This window comes from Phyllobates terribilis, unplaced genomic scaffold (genome assembly GCF_046119375.1).
Source record: "Phyllobates terribilis strain yellow unplaced genomic scaffold, ASM4611937v1 Scaffold_6__1_contigs__length_29720123, whole genome shotgun sequence".
NCBI classification, from domain to species: domain Eukaryota; kingdom Metazoa; phylum Chordata; class Amphibia; order Anura; family Dendrobatidae; genus Phyllobates; species Phyllobates terribilis.
The window spans coordinates 19,073,599-19,092,901 of record NW_027362766.1 but is presented as its reverse complement, the minus strand read 5'-3'; the positions used below and the strand labels follow the sequence as shown (position 1 = coordinate 19,092,901).

The 19,303-nt window shown below is 46.5% G+C and overlaps 1 protein-coding gene across 30 annotated transcripts in view; it reads left to right on the top strand.

Moving 5' to 3' along the window:
* GPHN (gephyrin) overlaps positions 1–19,303 on the top strand; it is a 592,001-nt gene that overhangs the window by 335,020 nt on the left and 237,678 nt on the right. For 21 of the 30 annotated variants that reach the window (XM_073637421.1, XM_073637415.1, XM_073637413.1 and 18 more), the window contains exon 8: positions 17,817–17,912. The exons of the other annotated variants lie outside the window; for them this stretch is intronic. In XM_073637421.1, coding sequence (XP_073493522.1) covers positions 17,817–17,912 — 96 coding nt within the window. The remainder of the gene's footprint in view (positions 1–17,816; positions 17,913–19,303) is intronic. 30 annotated transcript variants of the gene reach the window in all.

Here is a 19,303-nt window from a genome sequence, read left to right as displayed (position 1 = left end):
CTAGTGTCGGGACTAGTGTCGGGACTAGTGTCGGGGCTAGTGTCGGGGCTAGTGTCGGGACTAGTGTCACGTGCCGTCTGCAGCCAATGAGTGGCCACTCTTTGGTTGCAGCTTATCAATATTCCATCAGATTGGACCTTTGCACTGACAAGGTAGTGCAGGCTGCCGCCACATGAAACCATTCAATTTACCATATAATGTACTGGAAAAAAAAGAGAGAAAAAATCCACTTTGAAGAACTGTTAAAAAAAAAAAAACAACACAATTCTGCCGGTTCTTACAAGGGTGCGTTGCTCACATGACACTTAGTGGGCGTGTCTTTAGGCAGCTCGGCATAATTATGCAAGCCACACCCCTTTGTAAGGGCAAGCACAAAATAAAAGGCCCTTTTCTCTGGAACCATATGGCACATTTAATAAAAGTGGGCGGTCCTATCCATGATTGACAGATTTCTGTATGCATAGTTACACAGGGAAGACTGTCAGTTACTGACTAGGACCGCCCACTGGACTCCTGCATGAAAGCACCATGGATTTTGAAGAATAAAATAGTCATTTCCCACCAAAAGATATCTCAATCTGATCAGCTCCTCCTGTTCTATAACATCAATTTTCACCGTGACACGTTCCCTTTAAAACGAGAATAATTGGACTTATTTTGCCTTTCCCATAGAGCCATATTGTTAAGATTTCAATCTTTCCGCTCTCTGGACTGGCATGATAAGAGGAGTATTAACACCTCCGATATCTTCTGCACCGGGGTGGGTATAATCTGAGTGACTATAATCCCGCTCTAATCCGTCAGCTATATAATGGACGGCCTAGCTGGGCCGGGACATAGTGGATTTCTCAATAGCTCAGTAGGAGCCATTGCCGATTGTGTTCACTAGATCGTCACATTGAATAGTCTGGTGAGGACAGGATCCGTTTCCTCCAGATCCACACAACGCTATGTAGGTCAACAATATGCAAATGTTCATACATTTGATGAACGCTGCACTGATGAGAAGTAATGGAGCTGAATTTAGAATTATCTCTGAAGTTAAACCTGGTTACCATCTCACAAACGGACTGAAACGCGCCGGTCAAGCGCTTCTTCTTATTTTTAAGCTTGCATTAAAGGGGCATTCTAAAATTCAACGATGTCTGATTAGATGTACAGTACAGACCAAAAGTTTGGACACACCTTCTCATTTAAAGATTTTTCTGTATTTTCATGACTATGAAAATTGTACATTCACACTGAAGGCATCAAAACTATGAATTAACACATGTAGAATTATATACTTAACAAAAAAGTGTGAAACAACTGAAAATATGTCTTATATTCTAGGTTCTTCAAAGTAGCCACCTTTTGCTTTGATGACTGCTTTGCACACTCTTGGCATTCTCTTGATGAGCTTCAAGAGGTAGTCACCGGAAATGGTCTTCCAACAATCTTGAAGGAGTTCCCAGAGATGCTTAGCACTTGTTGGCCCTTTTGCCTTCACTCTGCGGTCCAGCTCACCCCAAACCATCTCAATTGGGTTCAGATCTGGTGACTGTGGAGACCAGGTCATCTGGCGTAGCCCCCCATCACTCTCCTTCTTGGTCAAATAGCCCTTACACAGCCTGGAGGTGTTTGGGGTCATTGTCCTGTTGAAAAATAAATGATGGTCCAACTAAACGCAAACCGGATGGAATAGCATGCCGCTGCAAGATGCTGTGGTAACCATGCTGGTTCAGTATGCCTTCAATTATGAATAAATCCCCAACAGTGTCACCAGCAAAGCCCCCCCACACCATCACACCTCCTCCTCCATGCTTCACGGTGAGAACCAGGCATGTAGAGTCTATCCATTCACCTTTTCTGCGTCGCACAAAGACACGGTGGTTGGAACCAAAGATCTCAAATTTGGACTCATCAGACCAAAGCACAGATTTCCACTGGTCTAATGTCCATTCCTTGTGTTCTTTAGCCCAAACAAGTCTCTTCTGCTTGTTGCCTGTCCTTAGCAGTGGTTTCCTAGCAGCTATTTTACCATGAAGGCCTGCTGCACAAAGTCTCCTCTTAACAGTTGTTGAAGAGATGTGTCTGCTGCTAGAACTCTGTGTGTCATTGACCTGGTCTCTAACCTGAGCTGCTGCTAACCTGCGATTTCTGAGGCTGGTGACTCGGATAAACTTATCCTCAGAAGCAGAGGTGACTCTTGGTCTTCCTTTCCTGGGGCGGTCCTCATGTGAGCCAGTTTCTTTGTAGCGCTTGATGGTTTTTGCAACTGCACTTGGGGACACTTTCAAAGTTTTCCCAATTTTTCGCACTGACTGACCTTCATTTCTTAAAGTAATGATGGCCACTTGTTTTTCTTTACTTAGCTGCTTTTTTCTTGCCATAATACAAATTCTAACAGTTTATTCAGTAGGACTATCAGCTGTGTATCCACCTGATTTCTGCACAACACAACTGATGGTCCCAACCCCATTTATAAGGCAAGAAATCCCACTTATTAAACCTGACAGGGCATACCTGTGAAGTGAAGACCATTTCCGGTGACTACCTCTTGAAGCTCATCAAGAGAATGCCAAGAGTGTGCAAAGCAGTCATCAAAGCAAAAGGTGGCTACTTTGAAGAACCTAGAATATAAGACATATTTTCAGAGAGAAGGTGAGTCCAAACTTTTGGTCTGTACTGTAGATCCTAACCCCGGGACTTTGATTTATCTCACAAATAGCAGTCCTTGCTGGATATTCAGATAAAATATCACCTTTCTATTGAATCTCCACCTTTTCTCGGAGACGGGACCCTAAACTGGGTTGGATGGAGGTCAGGGACCCTCATTCTGGAGACATTCTGCATCTATCAGACTTGTGTGGGGTATCATGTGGACAGGGTCGGACTGGGACTTAAATTCAGCCCAGGCATTTGCAAGCCCACAGGCCCACTTGCTATGTAGTGAATGTGATATATGTTCGGTGATTTTTGTGGATCACTCGAGATTTTTATCACATTTACAGAAACAAACTGCTGTTAACTCCATGTGAAATTTAAAGGGAACCTGTCAGGTCAGATAACTATTTACCTGCAGATAGGGGGTTAATCTGCAGGTTAATGGCATTATGAAGGTGCCTGGCCGCTGTGCTGAATGTGCGCCACCTGAGACAAAATCACATTTTTATTTCTCCCATGAGCCACCAGCTTCAGTCATGCAGTCTCCGCGCACAGCAGTGAGAGCAGCAGCTGTAAGCCCCGACACTTTGACTGACAGCCAGCTGTAGACTGATGCACAGCTGGCCATTAGACAAGGAAACAATGCAGCGAGCAGGGACCACAAAGGAGACTTCACTATCGGGACAGGGCTCGTCTCTGCTCTCCCCGTTCACTACAGTGCACACTAACAGTGCCCTCTCATTCCGGCTCGTCACTTCTCATTACAGCCGGCGAGGTTGTGCACTGTCACAGTGCACGGAGTAGAATATTGCACAGTGACAATCGAGGTCCTGCTGAGCGTGCATCAGACTTGACAGCTGACACATCCTCAGTAGATCAGGGACTAGCCCAGCCTTTGAAATGGCTGCCACTAATGATGCCATTGGTGGACACATACGGGAAAGGGCCCTTGTGCAAAAACAGTATATAGGCCCTTTGCCGTCCAATAGCTCCTCATAATGCACAATTCCATCTGTTTTAGATGTGGAAATGGGCCCCCTGACCTCTTGGACCCCTGTGCGCCGACACAGGTGACTTGTTTGATTATCCCAGCATGCAATGGGGATTTTCAAATGGACAACCCTTTCTCAAACACTGTTATTTTTATTCCTCTGATTAAAAAAATAACACTTATACTCCCCTCTGGTGCCGACGCCGTTCCAGGCGATCCCTGCAGCCATTCAGCTGCTTCTTCACCCTCCTTTCTTTGGACGTAACTGACATCCGAAGGAGGTGAGAAAGCAGACGCAGCTCTCACTTTTTCTGCATGTCGGGATTTGTCCAAAAGCGAGGAGCGTTTTCATTTTAGACCGGACAACCCCTTTAAGCTGACTGGGTGCACTGGTATCGTGCCCTCCTTCCTCCTTCATGTACTGAATGTGGATAGGAAGAAGCGGAGGTCAAGTCACCAATGGAGCTAATCCCCGTGCAGTGCAGGAACCTAAATAGAAAAAGTGGAGCACCAGGGGAAGGTTTGCATGCCCGTCCCAGGAGTGAAGGAGAGGCTGACACCAGCCCATCTGGCATTTGCCAGAATTGTCAGATGGCCAGTCCGGCCCTGTATATGGATTAGGATGCTACTTTAAAGAGATTTTTTGAATATTTTTGAAACAATTATTGAACCTTTAAAAATGTACTTTGGAATGGCTGATATCCCCCAAACTCCCCTGTTTGTAGGTTTTTGTGTATTTTCTACATTGCACCTTCATTAAGTAATGGGACAGAATCAATGTTGGAATAACAATAGATGTTGTATTCTGGTTTCGGAAAACTCTTCTTCCCTGGCTGCATTTTATAGGTTTATAGCTGTGTCTTTGCCACTGCTGTGGACGTATGTTATTGCTTTCAGTGGTGATGTCACATTGACAACACTGCAGCCAATCAGTGACCTCAACAGTTTTGAGCGGCTTGTGTGGTCAACTCTGGTTAAACCACTGAACTCAGTGATTGACTGCAGCTTAGTCAACATGACATAAGTGCTACGGAAACCTGTCTCTAGGTGGTGTATAATATGGCCGGCCAATTTCTAGCTGATTGAAAACATGGGCGTTTGTCTCTAGATGGTGCATAACATGGCCTCCTGTCTCTAGATGGTGCATAACATGGCCTCCTGTCTCTAGATGGTGCATAACATGGCCTCCTGTCTCTAGATGGTGCATAACATGGCCTCCTGTCTCTAGATGGTGCATAACATGGCCTCCTGTCTCTAGGTGGTGTATAACATGGCCTCCTGTCTCTAGATGGTGCATGGCCTCCTGTCTCTAGATGGTGCATAACATGGCCTCCTGTCTCTTGGTGATGTATAACATGGCCTCCTGTCTCTTGGTGGTGTATAACATGGCCGCCTGTCTCTAAGTGATGTATAACATGGCCGCCTGTCTCTGGGTGGTCTATAACATGGCCTCCTGTCTTTAGGTGATGTATAACATGGCCACCTGTCTCTAGGTGATGTATAACATGGCTGCCTTTCTCTAGGTGGTGTACAACATGGCCGATTTTCTCTAGGTGCTGTATAACATGGCTGTCTGTCTCTAGATGATGTATATATCATGGCCACCTGTCTCTTGGTGATGTTTAGTGTGGCCGCCTGTCTCGGTGATCCATTACGTGGCAGCCTGTCTCCTTATGGTGTATAACATGGTCGCCTGTCTCTAGGTGATGTATAACATGGCCGCCTGTCTCTTGGTGATGTATAACATGGCCACCCTGTCTCTAGGTGGTGTATATATCATGGCCTCCTGTCTCTAGGTGATGTATAACATGGCCGCCTGTCTCTAGATGATGTATAACATTGCCCCCTGTCTCTAGGTGATGTATAACGTGGCCGCCTGTCTCTTGGTGATGTATAACATTGCACCCTGTCTCTAGGTGATGTATAACGTGGCCGCCTGTCTCTAGGTGATTTATAACATGGCCGCCTGTTTCTTGGTGGTGTATAACATGGCCACCTGTCTCTTGGTGATGTATAACATGGCCATCTGTCTCTAGGTGATGTATAACATGGCCGCCTGTCTCTAGGTGATGTATAACATGGCTGCCTGTCTCTAGGTGATGGATATATCATGGCCCCCTTTCTCTTGGTGATATATAACATGGCCGCCTGTCTCGGTGATCCATTACTTGGCCGCCTGTCTCTTGGTGATGTATATCATGGCCGCCTGTCACTAGGTGATGTATATCATGACCGCCTGTCTCTAGGTAATGTATAACGTGGCCGCCTGTCTCTTGGTGATGTATAACATGGCTGCCTGTCTCTTGGTGATGTATATATCATGGCCGCCTGTCTCTAGGTGAAGTTTATAACATGGCCCCCTTTCTCTTGGAAATGTAGAACTTGGCCACCTGTCTCGGTGATCCATTACTTGGCCGTCTGTCTCTTGGTGATGTATATCGTGGCCGCCTGTCTCGTTGATCCATTACATGGCCGTCTGTCTATAGGTGCTTTATATCATGGCCACCTGTCTCTAGGTGATGTTTATAACATGCCCCCCTTTCTCTTGGTGGTATATATCATGGCTCCCTGTCTCTAGCTGATGTATAACATGGCCGCCTGTATCTAGGTGATGTATAACATGGTCGCTTGTCTCTAGGTGATGTATAAAATGGCTGCCTATCTCTAGGTGGTGTATGATGTGGCCGCCTGTCTCTAGGTGATGTATAACGTGGCTGCCTGTCTCTAGGTGATGTATAACATGGCCACCTGTCTCTTGTTGATTTATAACTTGGCCGCCTGTGTTGGTGATCCATTACTTGGCTGCCTGTCTCTAGGTGATGTATATCATGGCCGCCTGTCTCTAGGTGATGTATATCATGGCCGCCTGTCTCTAGGTGATGTATAACGTGGCCGCCTGTCTCTAGGTGATGTATAACATGGCTGCCTTTCTCTAGGTGATGTATAACGTGGCTGCCTATCTCTAGGTAGTGTATAACATGGCCGCCTGTCTCTAGGTGATGTATAACATGGCTGCCTTTCTCAAGGTGATGTATAACATGGCCGCCTGTCTCTAGGTGATGTATAACGTGGCTGCCTGTCTCTAGGTAATGTATAACATGGCCGCCTGTCTCTTGTTGCTGTATAACTTGGCCGCCTGTGTCCCTGATCCATTACTTGGCCGCCTGTCTCTAGGTGATGTATAACATGGCTTCCTGTCTCTAGGTGATGTTTAAACATGGCCCCCTTTATCTTGGTGATGTATAACATGGCCGCCTGTCTCGGTGATCCATTACGTGGCCGTCTGTCTCTTGGTGATGTATTTATCATGGCCTCCTGTCTCTTGGTGATGTATAACATGGCTGCCAGTCTAAAGGTGATGTATAACATGGCGGTCTGTCTCTAGGTGATGTATAACATGGATGCGTGTCTCTAGGTTGTGTATAACGTGGCTGCCTGTCTCTTGGTGATGTATAACATGGCCGCCGGTCTCTTGGTGATGTATAACATGGCCGCCGGTCTCTTGGTGATGTATAACATGGCCGCCTGTCTCTAGGTGTTGTATAACATGGCCGCCTGTCTCTAGGTGATGTATAACATGGCCGCCTGTCTCTTGGTGATGTATAACATGGCCGCCTGTCTCTAGGTGATGTATAACATGGCCGCCTGTCTCTAGGTGATCCATTGCATGGCCGCCTGTCTCTTGGTGACGTATAACATGGCCGCCTGTCTCTAGATGATGTATAACATGACCACCTGTCTCTAGGTGGTGTATAACATGGCCCCTTGTCTCTTGGTGGTGTATAACATGGCTGCCTGTCTCTTGGTGATGTATAACATGGCCGCCTGTCTCTTGGTGACGTATAACATGGCCGCCTGTCTCTAGATGATGTATAACATGACCACCTGTCTCTAGGTGGTGTATAACATGGCCCCTTGTCTCTTGGTGGTGTATAACATGGCTGCCTGTCTCTTGGTGATGTATAACATGGCCGCCTGTCTCTTGGTGATGTATAACATGGCCGCCGGTCTCTTGGTGATGTATAACATGGCCGCCTGTCTCTAGGTGTTGTATAACATGGCCGCCTGTCTCTAGGTGATGTATAACATGGCCGCCTGTCTCTTGGTGATGTATAACATGGCCGCCTGTCTCTAGGTGATGTATAACATGGCCGCCTGTCTCTAGGTGATCCATTGCATGGCCACCTGTCTCTTGGTGACGTATAACATGGCCGCCTGTCTCTAGATGATGTATAACATGACCACCTGTCTCTAGGTGGTGTATAACATGGCCCCTTGTCTCTTGGTGGTGTATAACATGGCTGCCTGTCTCTTGGTGATGTATAACATGGCCGCCTGTCTCTTGGTGACGTATAACATGGCCACCTGTCTCTAGGTGATGTATAACGTGGCCACCTGTCTCTAGGTGGTGTATAACATGGCCGCCTGTCTCTAGATGGTGCATAACGTGGCCGCCTGTCTCCAGGTGATGTATAACATGGCCCCTTGTCTCTTGGTGATGTATAACATGGCCGCCTGTCTCTAGATGGTGCATAACGTGGCCGCCTGTCTCTAGGTGATGTATAATGTAACCGCCTGTCTCTAGGTGGTGTATAACATGGCCGCCTGTCTCTAGGTGATGTATAACATGGCCCCTTGTCTCTTGGTGACGTATAACATGGCCGCCTGTCTCTAGCTGATGTATAACATGGCCGCCTGTCTCTTGGTGACGTATAACGTGGACACCTGTCTCTAGGTGATGTATAACGTGGCCACCTGTCTCTAGGTGGTGTATAACATGGCCCCTTGTCTCTTGGTGATGTATAACATGGCCGCCTGTCTCTAGATGGTGCATAACGTGGTCGCCTGTCTCTAGGTGATGCATAACATGGCCACCTGTCTCTAGGTGATGTATAACGTAACCGCCTGTCTCTAGGTGGTGTATAACATGGCCGCCTGTCTCTAGGTGGTGTATATATCATGGCCACTTGTCTCTTGGTGATGTATAACATGGCCGCCTGTCTCTAGGTGATGTATAACATGGCCCCTGTCTCTTGGTGACGTATAACATGGCCGCCTGTCTCTAGATGATGTATAGCATGGCCACCTTTCTCTAGGTGATGTATAACGTGGCCACCTGTCTCTAGGTGGTGTATAACATGGCCCCTTGTCTCTTGGTGATGTATAACATGGCCGCCTGTCTCTAGGTGACGTATAACATGGCCGCCTGTCTCTTGGTGACGTATAACATGGCCGCCTGTCTCTTGGTGACGTATAACATGGCCGCCTGTCTCTTGGTGATGTATAACATGGTCGCCTGTCTCTTGGTGACGTATAACATGGCCGCCTGTCTCTAGATGACGTATAACATGGCCGCCTGTCTCTTGGTGACGTATAACATGGCCGCCTGTCTCTTGGTGATGTATAACATGGTCGCCTGTCTCTTGGTGACGTATAACATGGCCTCCTGTCTCTAGATGGTGCATAACATGGCCTCCTGTCTCTAGATGGTGCATAACATGGCCTCCTGTCTCTAGATGGTGCATAACATGGCCTCCTGTCTCTAGATGGTGCATAACATGGCCTCCTGTCTCTAGGTGGTGTATAACATGGCCTCCTGTCTCTAGATGGTGCATGGCCTCCTGTCTCTAGATGGTGCATAACATGGCCTCCTGTCTCTTGGTGATGTATAACATGGCCTCCTGTCTCTTGGTGGTGTATAACATGGCCGCCTGTCTCTAAGTGATGTATAACATGGCCGCCTGTCTCTGGGTGGTGTATAACATGGCCTCCTGTCTGTAGGTGATGTATAACATGGCCACCTGTCTCTAGGTGATGTATAACATGGCTGCCTTTCTCTAGGTGGTGTACAACATGGCCGATTTTCTCTAGGTGCTGTATAACATGGCTGTCTGTCTCTAGATGATGTATATATCATGGCCACCTGTCTCTTGGTGATGTTTAGTGTGGCCGCCTGTCTCGGTGATCCATTACGTGGCAGCCTGTCTCCTTATGGTGTATAACATGGTCGCCTGTCTCTAGGTGATGTATAACATGGCCGCCTGTCTCTTGGTGATGTATAACATGGCCACCCTGTCTCTAGGTGGTGTATATATCATGGCCTCCTGTCTCTAGGTGATGTATAACATGGCCGCCTGTCTCTAGATGATGTATAACATTGCCCCCTGTCTCTAGGTGATGTATAACGTGGCCGCCTGTCTCTTGGTGATGTATAACATTGCACCCTGTCTCTAGGTGATGTATAACGTGGCCGCCTGTCTCTAGGTGATTTATAACATGGCCGCCTGTTTCTTGGTGGTGTATAACATGGCCACCTGTCTCTTGGTGATGTATAACATGGCCATCTGTCTCTAGGTGATGTATAACATGGCCGCCTGTCTCTAGGTGATGTATAACATGGCTGCCTGTCTCTAGGTGATGGATATATCATGGCCCCCTTTCTCTTGGTGATATATAACATGGCCGCCTGTCTCGGTGATCCATTACTTGGCCGCCTGTCTCTTGGTGATGTATATCATGGCCGCCTGTCACTAGGTGATGTATATCATGACCGCCTGTCTCTAGGTAATGTATAACGTGGCCGCCTGTCTCTTGGTGATGTATAACATGGCTGCCTGTCTCTTGGTGATGTATATATCATGGCCGCCTGTCTCTAGGTGAAGTTTATAACATGGCCCCCTTTCTCTTGGAAATGTAGAACTTGGCCACCTGTCTCGGTGATCCATTACTTGGCCGTCTGTCTCTTGGTGATGTATATCGTGGCCGCCTGTCTCGTTGATCCATTACATGGCCGTCTGTCTATAGGTGCTTTATATCATGGCCACCTGTCTCTAGGTGATGTTTATAACATGCCCCCCTTTCTCTTGGTGGTATATATCATGGCTCCCTGTCTCTAGCTGATGTATAACATGGCCGCCTGTATCTAGGTGATGTATAACATGGTCGCTTGTCTCTAGGTGATGTATAAAATGGCTGCCTATCTCTAGGTGGTGTATGATGTGGCCGCCTGTCTCTAGGTGATGTATAACGTGGCTGCCTGTCTCTAGGTGATGTATAACATGGCCACCTGTCTCTTGTTGATTTATAACTTGGCCGCCTGTGTTGGTGATCCATTACTTGGCTGCCTGTCTCTAGGTGATGTATATCATGGCCGCCTGTCTCTAGGTGATGTATATCATGGCCGCCTGTCTCTAGGTGATGTATAACGTGGCCGCCTGTCTCTAGGTGATGTATAACATGGCTGCCTTTCTCTAGGTGATGTATAACGTGGCTGCCTATCTCTAGGTAGTGTATAACATGGCCGCCTGTCTCTAGGTGATGTATAACATGGCTGCCTTTCTCAAGGTGATGTATAACATGGCCGCCTGTCTCTAGGTGATGTATAACGTGGCTGCCTGTCTCTAGGTAATGTATAACATGGCCGCCTGTCTCTTGTTGCTGTATAACTTGGCCGCCTGTGTCCCTGATCCATTACTTGGCCGCCTGTCTCTAGGTGATGTATAACATGGCTTCCTGTCTCTAGGTGATGTTTAAACATGGCCCCCTTTATCTTGGTGATGTATAACATGGCCGCCTGTCTCGCTGATCCATTACGTGGCCGTCTGTCTCTTGGTGATGTATTTATCATGGCCTCCTGTCTCTTGGTGATGTATAACATGGCCGCCAGTCTAAAGGTGATGTATAACATGGCGGTCTGTCTCTAGGTGATGTATAACATGGATGCGTGTCTCTAGGTTGTGTATAACGTGGCTGCCTGTCTCTTGGTGATGTATAACATGGCCGCCGGTCTCTTGGTGATGTATAACATGGCCGCCGGTCTCTTGGTGATGTATAACATGGCCGCCTGTCTCTAGGTGTTGTATAACATGGCCGCCTGTCTCTAGGTGATGTATAACATGGCCGCCTGTCTCTTGGTGATGTATAACATGGCCGCCTGTCTCTTGGTGATGTATAACATGGCCGCCTGTCTCTAGGTGATGTATAACATGGCCGCCTGTCTCTAGGTGATCCATTGCATGGCCGCCTGTCTCTTGGTGACGTATAACATGGCCGCCTGTCTCTAGATGATGTATAACATGACCACCTGTCTCTAGGTGGTGTATAACATGGCCCCTTGTCTCTTGGTGGTGTATAACATGGCTGCCTGTCTCTTGGTGACGTATAACATGGCCGCCTGTCTCTTGGTGACGTATAACATGGCCACCTGTCTCTAGGTGATGTATAACATGGCCCCTTGTCTCTTGGTGATGTATAACATGGCCGCCTGTCTCTAGATGGTGCATAACGTGGCCGCCTGTCTCTAGGTGATGTATAACATGGCCTCCTGTCTGTAGATGGTGAATAACGTGGCCGCCTGTCTCTAGGTGATGCATAACATGGCCACCTGTCTCTAGGTGATGTATAATGTAACCGCCTGTCTCTAGGTGGTGTATAACATGGCCGCCTGTCTCTAGGTGATGTATAACATGGCCCCTTGTCTCTTGGTGACGTATAACATGGCCGCCTGTCTCTAGCTGATGTATAACATGGCCGCCTGTCTCTTGGTGACGTATAACATGGCCGCCTGTCTCTTGGTGACGTATAACGTGGACACCTGTCTCTAGGTGATGTATAACGTGGCCACCTGTCTCTAGGTGGTGTATAACATGGCCCCTTGTCTCTTGGTGATGTATAACATGGCCGCCTGTCTCTAGATGGTGCATAACGTGGTCGCCTGTCTCTAGGTGATGCATAACATGGCCACCTGTCTCTAGGTGATGTATAACGTAACCGCCTGTCTCTAGGTGGTGTATAACATGGCCGCCTGTCTCTAGGTGGTGTATATATCATGGCCACTTGTCTCTTGGTGATGTATAACATGGCCGCCTGTCTCTAGGTGATGTATAACATGGCCCCTGTCTCTTGGTGACGTATAACATGGCCGCCTGTCTCTAGATGATGTATAGCATGGCCACCTTTCTCTAGGTGATGTATAACGTGGCCACCTGTCTCTAGGTGGTGTATAACATGGCCCCTTGTCTCTTGGTGATGTATAACATGGCCGCCTGTCTCTAGGTGACGTATAACATGGCCGCCTGTCTCTTGGTGACGTATAACATGGCCGCCTGTCTCTTGGTGACGTATAACATGGCCGCCTGTCTCTTGGTGATGTATAACATGGTCGCCTGTCTCTTGGTGACGTATAACATGGCCGCCTGTCTCTAGATGACGTATAACATGGCCACCTGTCTCTAGGTGATGTATAACTTGGCCACCTGTCTCTAGGTGGTGTATAACATGGCCGCCTGTCTCTAGATGGTGCATAACGTGGCCGCCTGTCTCTAGGTGATGTATAACATGGCCTCCTGTCTCTAGATGATGTATAACATGGCCGCCTGTCTCTTGATGATGTATAGCATGGCCGCCTGTCTCTAGGTGATATATAACGGGGCCACCTGTCTCTAGGTGGTGTATAACATGGCCCCTCGTCTGTTGGTGTTGTATAACATGGCCGCCTGTCTCTAGGTGATATATAACGGGGCCACCTGTCTCTAGGTGGTGTATAACATGGCCCCTCGTCTCTTGGTGATGTATAACATGGCCGCCGGTCTCTTGGTGATGTATAACATGGCCGCCTGTCTCTAGGTGACGTATAACATGGCCGTCTGTCTCTAGGTGATGTATAATATGGCCCCCTGTCTCTTTGTGATGTATAACATGGCCGCCTGTCTCTAGATGATGTATAACATGGCCGCCTGTCTCTTGGTGATGTATAACATGGCCCCTTGTCTCTTGGTGATGTATAAAATGGCCCCCTGTCTCTTGGTGATGTATAACATGGCCGCCTGTGTCGGTGATCCATTACGTGGTCCCCTGTCTCTTGGTGATGTATAACATGGCCGCCTGTCTCTAGATGATGTATAACATGGCCGCCTGTCTCTAGATGATGTATAACATGGCCGCCTGTCTCTAGGGGATGTATAACGTGGCCGCCTATCGCTTGGTGACGTATAACATGGCCGCCTGTCTCGGTGATCCATTACGTGGCTGCCTGTCTCTTGGTGACGTATAACATGGCCGCCTGTCTCGGTAATCCATTACGTGTCTGCCTGTCTCTTGGTGACGTATAACATGGCCGCCTGTCTCAGTGATCCATTACGTGGCTGCCTGTCTCTTGGTGACGTATAACATGGCCGCCTGTCTCGGTGATCCATTACGTGGCTGCCTGTCTCTTGGTGACGTATAACATGGCCGCCTGTCTCGGTGATCCATTACGTGGCTGCCTGTCTCTTGGTGACGTATAACATGGCCACCTGTCTCTACGTGGTGTATAACATGGCCGCCTATCGCATGGTGATGTATAACATGGCCGCCTGTCTCGGTGATCCATTACGTGGCTGCCTGTCTCTTGGTGACGTATAACATGGCCGCCTGTCTAGGTGATCCATTACGTGGCTGCCTGTCTCTTGGTGATGTATAACATGGCCGCCTGTCTCGGTGATCCATTACGTGGCCCCCTGTCTCTTGGTGATGTATAACATGGCCGCCTGTCTCTAGATGATGTATAACATGGCCGCCTGTCTCTAGATGATGTATAACATGGCCGCCTGTCTCTACGTGGTGTATAACATGGCCGCCTATCGCTTGGTGATGTATAACATGGCCGCCTGTCTCGGTGATCCATTACGTGGCTGCCTGTCTCTTGGTGACGTATAACATGGCCGCCTGTCTCGGTGATCCATTACGTGGCTGCCTGTCTCTTGGTGACGTATAACATGGCCGCCTGTCTCGGTGATCCATTACGTGGCTGCCTGTCTCTTGGTGACGTATAACATGGCCGCCTGTCTCGGTGATCCAATACGTGGCTGCCTGTCTCTTGGTGACGTATAACATGGCCGCCTGTCTCGGTGATCCATTACGTGGCTGCCTGTCTCTTGGTGACGTATAACATGGCCGCCTGTCTCGGTGATCCATTACGTGGCTTATGTCTGTCCCCCAGCGCAGCCCACATTTTCATGTCTGGATGTTGAGGCTCCTTGGCTCTGTGCATGTGTTGGACAGGTGGGAGAGCTGAGGAGCTTGGCCAGGAGAAGTCTTGTGCCGTTCTCCTTATCTTGTTGGCCGGTCACAGACGTGAGGATGGAAGTTGTGAATGAAATCATGGAAAACTCTTACAGGTAAGATGAGGAGGAAACCCTAAGAAAAAATGCAGGAAACTGCAAGGAAGACTGCAGACAGATCAGTGATCAGTGTGACCACCAGGTGGCACTGCCGAGCTCCTCCAGCGGATTTTTTGCTGTGAATCCTTGTAGCAGCACAGGGTTTCTCAGCATTTTTCTGCTCATGTGTCCAATTGATTAGTAAAAAAAAATTACTCAGTTTGAAACAATTTTGTTTCTGAGAATTGTACGGCACAGAATTAGACTCCTATATGGTGATATCCTCACGTAACCAACCGCAATATGACAGCAAATGTCCTACATTGTGTAGATGGACCCTTATTATAAGGGATGTAACAATATCGACAGGTATTTTTGATTCCTGTCATAAATGTATGGCAACATTCAGAAATATTGCTTCCTCTCTAAAATTAACAAATGGAGACCAGGGGAGACCCTATACAAATCAGCGTGGCCCTGCGCAGCTCTGCAGAGGATGCCAATACCTATCTACCTCATCTGCCTCTCTAACAGCAATGAATGGATCTGAGCTGTTAACCACTTAATTAACTGCTGCTGTTAACCACTTAATTGCCGCTGTTAACCACTTAATTGCCGCTGTTAACCACTTAATTGCCGCTGTTAACCACTTAATTGCCGCTGTTAACCACTTAATTGCCACTGTTAATCTATGATAGCAGCATTTACAGCGCGCGGTCCAAAGGAGCTCGCCGTTTTCATCGTCTACCTCGTGACTGATCGTGAGGTGCCGACCAGTTGCATTGGCAGTCGATGATTTTCCTCCGTGCCTGTGATAACTGTGCTCCATTGAAGCCTGGGGTTGAAGTTCATAACACACCATGATTTTTTTCTTGCTATGTATAATACAACTCTGTAAATAGTGTAAGCCTAAGAGGATTAAAACATTTTTTAAAAAAAAGTTTGAAAAAATATAAAATTTAAATCATCCACTTTTTCCCCACAACCTGTGACAAAATTGTACATTACAAGTCGTTATCCATTATTTTGCTGACAATTCCTGTTTGGTACAGATCACTTTTCATTAATCATCTCTTTATCATCAGGATTAGAATGAAAAGTGACTCATCCATATACAGTGGATAACACAGGTTCCATCATTCACAATAGGTGATGGTCACAGCTCACCTCCTCCACCTCCCTGCACAATGACCTGTGTATATGTCTAAAAACTCATAGAAGCAAATTATTAATTACAAGTCTATTCTATTGTTTCCTACACTTGATTTAGCTGCTCTAAAACCTTACATAGCAAAAATGTAATGCCCAGAATTGTGACATTTAAAGAAGACGTCATCAATATGTGTTTAGTTTTTAACTTGCTGTAAAAGCCGCTGTTCTCCTGAATCCGGTGTTGTTTTTCCTTTGTTTCTGTGCCTCTCCATCCCTGAGATATGAAGCACTCTTTCCTGCATAGAAATCTACTCTAACAACTGGGCGTGGTGCTCCGGAAGACTCCTCCCACTAGACAGCACTTGATTTACATGTAGGAAAGAAGAGGCCATATCTCAAGAACGAAAAGGCGCAGGAACAAAAGAAAACCTATGCCAGATTCAGGAGAACAGCGGCATTTAAACCAGGTAAAAAAATTACATATTTATGCTAAGTGACAGATCCCCTTTAAGTCCCCATCCTGGGACAGCCCTTTAATGTTCCTAAACTGCAAGAACATCTCTGAATGCTGTACTGTTAACAGAGAAGTGAAGTTGTTCACATGCATAAAATAGAATTTAAAAAATCTGCCATCAGAAAATAAAAGCTGATTATAGAAAAACATCAATATCTGGTAAAAAATGGACTAGTAAAATAAATCTGGGTTATACATTCCCTTTAAGACTATGTGCACACGGAGCTCTTTGAGACTCTCAAAAACTAAACTTTTTCAAGCTTTAACTGGTTCATGCATTTTCAAAACCTCTTCTGAACAAAAAACTCTCAAAAACTTCTCACAGGAACAGCAAAGTGGATTTTCCATAGAAATTTGTTAGAATTTTCCAACAGTTTTGAAGCAGTTTTTTGAGGAGGATTTTGGAGAGGATCCACTCCTCCAAATATTCTGTCTCAACATATTTATAAGGCTATGTGCACACAGCATCTTTTTTTTCTGAGTTTGAACAGAAACTTCATGTTTTTGAGGCCGTTTGAAATTTGGAGAGTTTTCACTACATTTCAACTCCAAAAACTCACTGTATAAATAGCTCAAGGGTTCACACTGAGGTTTTGGAGCAGAAATTCCATGTTTTTTGAGTTTTGATTTTTTGAGAAGGATTTTGAAGTGTCTCTGCTCCAAAAACTCCACAAAAAGACTCAGTTTGAACACACTTTTATGCTTTTTACACATGGAGTTTTATAATGCTTTCAAAGCATTGCATGCGAATAGCCAAAGTGTTTATACACACTGAGTCTTTTTGCTGAGTTTTCAGAGCAGAAATCCCCAAGTTTTTGAGATTTGGACAATTCCTGGTCATTTTCCACTCTAATAACTCATTGAAAACCTCTGTATGCCCATAGCCTAAGGGTTTGTGCACACTGAGTCTTTTTGCAAAGTTTTCGGATCAGAAGTTCCTAATTCTTGTAGAGTTTCTGCCCCAAAAACTCCTACAAATCTTTGTGCACTTAGCGAGTTTCTGCCCCGAAAACTCCTACAAATCTCTTTGTGCACTTACCGAGTTTCTGCCCCGAAAATTCAGCAAAGAGACTCTGTGTGAACATGGCCTCAGACGTGCTTAGGTTGGGTTCTGTTCTCATATTTCTGGTTTTGTGCAGCGCCAGATTTGGTATGGCTAACCTTAACTGCGCTTGACCAACTCCATGACTTTATTGGGGTGTGTCTGGCAAGGTATCCGAGAAAATAGCGCTGCTCTGGTTTTTCTTACTTTTTTGATGACTAGCCTTAGAATATGGAGTTTTGGATAGCTTTTTGCCTCTGATGTAGTTTTCTGCATGTGTTGCTCTGTCCTTTCTGTGATCACGTACCATATTCATTGTGTGTTGTTCATCAGACTCATCCATCTATCAGACCCTTCCGCCATTCTAAAGTTCACAAGATCCCAGAACACAGTTGTTCCCACCACTCTTCCATCAATGCATCAGAAATGGTAAGAATCTATCTCTACATGTACCCTTTGTGTTGTTAAAGGGGTATTCCGGGCCCAGTGCAAAAGCCCCAACAAGGCCCCTAACCGTTACGGGTGTTTATTAGCCTTAGGCTTCTTTTGGGACTTTCGGGACCCTCTAGTCTCCCCTGCACCTACTAAAGTTGTGTATTCACATATTCTTCATGTGGATATGCCAAAAATGTTTAATAGATACAGGTCCCATCAATCTTGAGCATGGGGCCCTGACGCGCCCTGACGCGCGCCCCACAGTAGGTAAAGAGGTGGTCAGAATTCCCCTACAAATAAAGTAGAGTTCCTACCACCTGTCCACTGACAGTGGCTCCTCAGGGCCGCATTTTCGGGATTTTTGGGTCCTGCATCTGCTATAAATGTATGAAATAGGAATACCCCTTTAAGCTGTATTATATTATATAGCATTTTATGTAGAATGGTGCACATACTGATAAACACTCTTCACGCCTGTCACTCTCAGTGATGAACCTTAGATGTAAAGCTGGATTTACATGACTCTTATGTTCCCTGTTGAGAGTACAGCCTTAGGGGGGTTGTTTGGGATCACTTGAAAAGGACGGAGCTGCAGCACCAGACACAAGTTCTAGAAAACAGTGACGCTGTGTCTTGGGAGGAAAAAAGCCAACATATTATGTAATAATAATAATAATCTTAAATTATATAGTGCCAACGTGTCCTACTCACCTGTCGTGTGCCATCATAGATATGTGGGGATTGGGACCACGAGCTAGAGAATAGTGTAGAAAAGAGGGGTTGTATGTAGATAAAAGAACAGATTAAAGCATGCAATAGACTTTCCTTCATAAAATGTGTATCTAGGGCATGCTTCCAACTCTGATTTCCTAGGTAGCACATTCCAGAAAGCTGGTGTAGCACAAGAGAAGGCTTAAGGCAAAATTGGGCGTTTTGGATTGTGGAAGATGTAGAGGCCCCCATACATATTAGAGTAACATCGGCTGATATTGGAGGGATGTGTATGGGGGCTTCCCGACTGTTCCACAGATAGATGATCTCTGGACAGAAGGTTTTCTGACGTGTCCAATTTTGAACTGCAGATCCTTTTATTTCTGAGGCGTAAGCCCCTGTATGAAATTGTTGGGAGGGATAGTCGAACCACCACAGCTAGTGTATAGGGGGGACCTTAGTCTTAGATAATTGGTAGAATGGAGAGAGCATGGGTTATGTGGTTGATACCGATGAGTGAATAAATATAGGGAGGAGGATCTCTGTTGATTCTATAGTGGATGAGCAACCGGGGTGGCGGAGGCACAAGTGTAACTGCTGGACAGTAATATGAGCCTGGCTGCTGCGTTACTGATAGATTGGAGAGGGAAGAGTTTCGCCAGAAAAAAACTGAT